This window comes from Neofelis nebulosa, chromosome 2 (assembly GCF_028018385.1).
Source record: "Neofelis nebulosa isolate mNeoNeb1 chromosome 2, mNeoNeb1.pri, whole genome shotgun sequence".
Lineage (NCBI taxonomy): Eukaryota > Metazoa > Chordata > Mammalia > Carnivora > Felidae > Neofelis > Neofelis nebulosa.
In genome coordinates, this window is record NC_080783.1 from 51,042,352 (window position 1) to 51,047,387 (window position 5,036).

The following is a 5,036-nucleotide window of genomic DNA, read 5'->3' on the forward strand; positions in this document are numbered from 1 at the left end:
GCTGTACGCTGAAACTAATATAGCACTGCATGTTGATTACACTTAGTTTCTTTTGACTGAATATTTGCTATTATCATATTTAAGATGAACTATTTAAATGCATTAAGTTATTCAGTTGAAGTTAAATGGTATTTCTTCCCCCACACTTTAACATCTCTGATATGGATAATTTATAAAAAACAGTATCTTGGCATTGTATCATATTTAGTGCTTTTCTTTCTTAGTACTACTTAAAATAATGGTGAGTTTTACAATCAAGGGCATCTTAGATTGTAAGGGATGAAATACAGTATACATAGTTTTAATGAGTGGTTCTTAGAATTACAGTAGCTTATACTACTTATACCTTTATTCCAAGAGTCTAAAAATCAAAAATAGAGGCATTGCTTATTTGTTTTAATTAATAAATGTGTTGATAAGGGTGAATGTTGCATCATTACTCTTTTTAAAATTCTAATATATGGTTTAATAGTACTAAGAAACCATTTCAAGCATTTACCCACCTGCAAGTAAAGGTGATCTCATTTCCATTACTCCCACTGAAGGGCCACTGACAGATCGAGGTTGTGGAGTCACTGGAGCTGGCAAATCTCCCATTAAAAATCCAGGTAAGAACTGGGCATTAACCCCTGGTTTTGGAGATGTGGGTGAACCTAGCATCATTGGTTCAGATCCTAAATTAATCAAAAAATAAAGTAAAACAAAGGACTTTAATGTTACAATATCTAACAAAAAGATGTAAGAAGCTAGCATAAAAAATTTTGAGACTTTAATCAAAACTTACATATTACAGAAGCAAAGTTGAGATTTTAAAAACCAGTAAAAATTATTTTTATAAAAATGTAAAAGTATTTTTATTAACAATACTAATGTTACAATTGTCCTAGTTCATTTTTTTTTAAGTGTATTTATTTATTTTGAGAGAGAGAGAGAGAGCAGCGAGGGGGGCGGGGGCGGGGGGCAGAAAGAGAGGAGAGAATCCTAGGGAAGCTCCGCACAGAGCCCAACACAGGGCTCGAATTCACAACTGTGAGATTATGACGCGAACTGCTCAATCAACTTAGCCATCCAGGCACCCCTGTTCCCGTTTATATTATTTCACAGATTTAAGAATCCACTTTTATTGGGATGCCTGGATGGCTCAGCTGGTTAAGGGGCCCACTCAATTTTGGCTCAAGTTCATGAGTTTGAGCCTCCCATCAGGCTCTGCGCTGACAGCAGGGAGTCAGCTTGGGTTTCTTTTCCTCTATCTGCCCCTCCCCTGCTCATATTCGCACCCTCTCCCACTCTCTCTCAAAAATAAATAAACATTTTTCAAAAAGAGAATTAACATTTAGTTTTAAATGGAAAATTTTTGTATTATCTTTAAAAAATTCTTAATGCATACAGAATAACTTCTTTCCACTTCTGGGTCAGTTTCTACTATGCAACAACCAAAAACAAGGAAAGAGTGGGTGCGCTAGTTACACGAAGTTTTAGCAAATGTGTAGCTTGCTATATGTTCCATTTTTTTTCTTTTCCATAAACAAGAACTATAAACCATTATTGCGATGTGTAATCATGCATACATTAGAGCACAAAGAGCACACATGAAATAATAGTGATGATTAGAAACTAAGAAACATTGAAAGATTTGGAAACTTAATTTTTGGATCATTTTTAAAAATCATTTTAAAGTTAGGAATAATCAATAAAAATCTCCCTAACATAAAACCAATTTAAAGACAGTTGATACTTCACAATCATCAATTTAAAATTAATTTTCACAATTTACAGGATAGGTATTATTATTCCCATTTTGAAGAAAAGGAAGCTATAACCTACTCTAATTTCAGAGCAAATTAGCACAGTATGAAAAAAAAAATGGGCCCTGGACTCAGAGACCTGGGTTCGTATCTCTTGGCAAAATGGGCATAATCACAGCATCCACTCACAGAGCTTTGATTAGAATTACAGCAAATTAAGCACTTGACCCAGTATCTAATATCAGTAGTGCTCAACCCTTATTATTCTAAGGGTATCCTAGGATAGGAAAACTGAGTGACTAAAGTGTAAATGTAGGATTTGCAATTTCTACTTATTAAAATTTAAGTTTTCAACTATGTAACAAAACCGAATGTGATTCACTGCACTCAGAAAGGCCAAACATTTGATGTATTATTTACATGGTTAACTATTCCTTAAGTTCTAAGCAGTCTCAAGAATTTGTTTCTTGCTATTCAAATGGTGTCAATTATTTATCCTTCCTCATTATAGTAGACTTAGGTATTAACATTGCCAATGCAAGTGTATAAAAGAGGAAAAAGGCAAAGTCAGGAAAAAAAAATGAAGCAAATACTGAAATAAGGTATGAAGAACCATAACTATATTGTAATTGTTTTAAAGTGCTGTTACTACGTTGCTAGTACATATTTCCAAAGAATATACACACCAAAAGCCTAAACAAAAGCAAATTCTGAACAGATATTTAGAAACTTATAGTAGTAAATACAAAGTTTTAGGTACCACCAACTACCTCATTCTCCCATTCCCCCAAAGAAAAAAAACATATATGGCATTGTAAGAAGAATTAAGAAAAGTTCTGATATATCTGTATATATATTGTGGTAACACTTAGCACCAGAGTGAGGAGAGCACAGAGAGGTCTTAATCCGCCTGTCAATTATCACCCCTTAGGCTAAATTTCACTTAGAGAGCTAGAACAATCATCATGCAAGTCTTAAATTCGATTTCAGTCTGCACACCTAAAATCTGTTAAATACTAGGTCTTACTCAGCTAGCACTGTTTGCTGAAATAATCCTTGATTTTCATATAGCATTAGGTGCTGGAAAAATTATTTATTCTTCACCTGCAATATATGAACTTGAACAATATCAGCAAATGTCAGATTTCTGATGAGGCAATAAACAGAGACGGGTTTATTCACATTTACAACCCCAAGAAATATGCACTCCAAAATGTTTTTGTTGAATAGAAAACTTTGGGACTGGAAATGATTTCCTGATCTCTAAAATAATACAAAACATAAATACCTAGACAAACATCTGTACTTAAGTTTAAAGGCAGCAGAATATCTGCACTGACATTATGCATTTAGTTTTTTATGACTAATTCTAAAACAGTCCAAGTTAACTCCATTCCCAAAAGAAACATTTTGCACAAACCATAGCAAGCACTATTACACCCTTCAAATGTAAAACAACAAAAAACAAACAAAAAACCTCGTTCTACAAATATCGCGCTTGCTTTCTTTTCCAAACTCAAAGTTGTAACCTAATTTTCAAATGCGTCTCTATGATAGCAATTTTCTGCTAAAAATTTTGACGGTTCTCACAAGTGCCGAAACTCAGCAAACAAAAAGGAAATCTACATCCTGTTAACTTGATAGATTTTTTTTTGAACAACACTTTCAGCAAGGCTCTCCGTTAAACAATGGGAATGAATTTTTAAAAAATTCATTACGTAACTGATTAGAGAAAAAGACCTCCTACAAAGTCACTTCCCCAAGATAAAGGCGGGAAAATCGTACCAACTCCCGGCTTCCTATTAACGCCAGTATCTCCATGGCTACCATCAAGGGGTTAAACGTCGCACAACTTTTGCTAAGCCCAGGGCAGGAAGGAATCCAACAGAAACTAAAAGCCCAAGTGACCAAAGAACGGTGAGCTGTAACCACACTCCAGGTCACCGCCCACCCACGTGTACGCGGATCCGTTCCTTTACACCGACGCCTCCCCGGATCCAGGAACTCAGCACCGCGTCCTCGGCGCTCGGAGACTCTCAGGTATGGGAAGAACGAATGCGGCCCGCGTGTCGGGGGACAAAACGGCTTAGTCACCACTGGACAGCCATTCCCACGCCCTAACCAGGCCCGCAGCTTCCCGGAGCCGCCTTGCTGGCGGCAGGGTGATGACGCCAAGAGCAGGGGAACAACTGAAAACTTGTAGGTGAACCAGGGGCTCGTACCCGCGACTGAAACTAGCAAAGAGCCTGATGACTACTGGCTTTCAGTCTTGCTTGCTCCTAGTCCTACGGCGTGGATCGCAGCGCCAGCGAGGAAAAGCAGTTTTTCACTCACCCAACGAGGGCGCCTGGGGTTCCACGGCAAAGGTTGCCATCGCAGCTGCAACCACACTTGGCCCCGGACCTTCCCGATTTTCAAAAATGGCGGAAACTCTCTCACGGGTAGGGGCGCGCTGCCTTATGAGGTTGCGTAACTTCCGGTCTTGCGCTATACTTTTATTGTGGGCGCCGCAGCAGTCATTTTGGAATCGGGCAAACGTCTTTTCGCAGAGTCTGCGTTTCCGGGAAGAATTTCGCAGGAAATGGGATGAACTATGGTGAAAACGATGGTTCCGGCAATGGTTTTTGCTAACGCTGTGCGCCTCCTGAACTGTTGGTGCTTAAGTTTCATGGAAGCACATGTTCTTTTACTCACGGTTTCATAGAGTGAGTTTACCCAGCACTCTGTCATCTGTCAGCTTTTCCGAGTAACACCTGAAAAAATTACCTTAACGAAGTAACGGTGCCGCTTTCCAGTGTTGATTTCAGGCTTGGTATATGAGTATATGAGTTGCGTTCTCAAAGTATATTTCCTACCATCTCTATGCCATTTTTTTAAAGATGTTGTTATAAAGGCGCTATTTTACATTAAGCGTAACGCATACATTGTTTTATATACATACAAAAGATACTGAACAGTGGAGGCTATTAACACTGGAGAATCCTGTGTGCTCCTCACTGTCCCATCTCCCGTCCTCCTCCTACTTTGCTGCTTTTTTTTAGAGTCTTCAAATATAGGTTACATATATTCGCATTCTATACGTTGTTTTGTTCACTAACTTTATAAAAATGATATGCAGCATGTATATATTCTGAGATGCTCTCTGGTCCATAACAAACTCGTTATCCTCTAAATCCCCACCCATCTTCTCTCCCTCTTTCCTCTGGGATTTCCTGAAATCCCAAATCCAGCAAGAATGTTGTAATTTGAATGAGGCAATAACAATTCCAGCATTACTTAGTTTCTGGCAAG

General features: G+C 38.2%; 1 protein-coding gene across 4 annotated transcripts in view; it reads right to left on the bottom strand.

The window, feature by feature from the left end:
- NUP35 (nucleoporin 35) overlaps positions 1-4,189 on the bottom strand; it is a 39,410-nt gene extending 35,221 nt beyond the window's left edge. For 3 of the 4 annotated variants that reach the window (XR_009256849.1, XM_058712007.1, XM_058711991.1), the window contains exons 1-2: positions 4,080-4,189; positions 504-674 (exon numbers count right to left, since the gene is read on the bottom strand). Coding sequence is in view for 3 of the 4 variants with exons in the window: in XM_058712007.1 (XP_058567990.1) it covers positions 504-674; positions 4,080-4,119 (211 nt within the window). In the remaining variant the exon portion in view is untranslated. Of the gene's footprint in view, positions 1-503; positions 675-3,530; positions 3,599-4,079 lie in introns of those variants that run through there. The other variant, XM_058712017.1, reaches the window with a different exon arrangement.
- Positions 4,190-5,036: the final 847 nt, after the last annotated feature.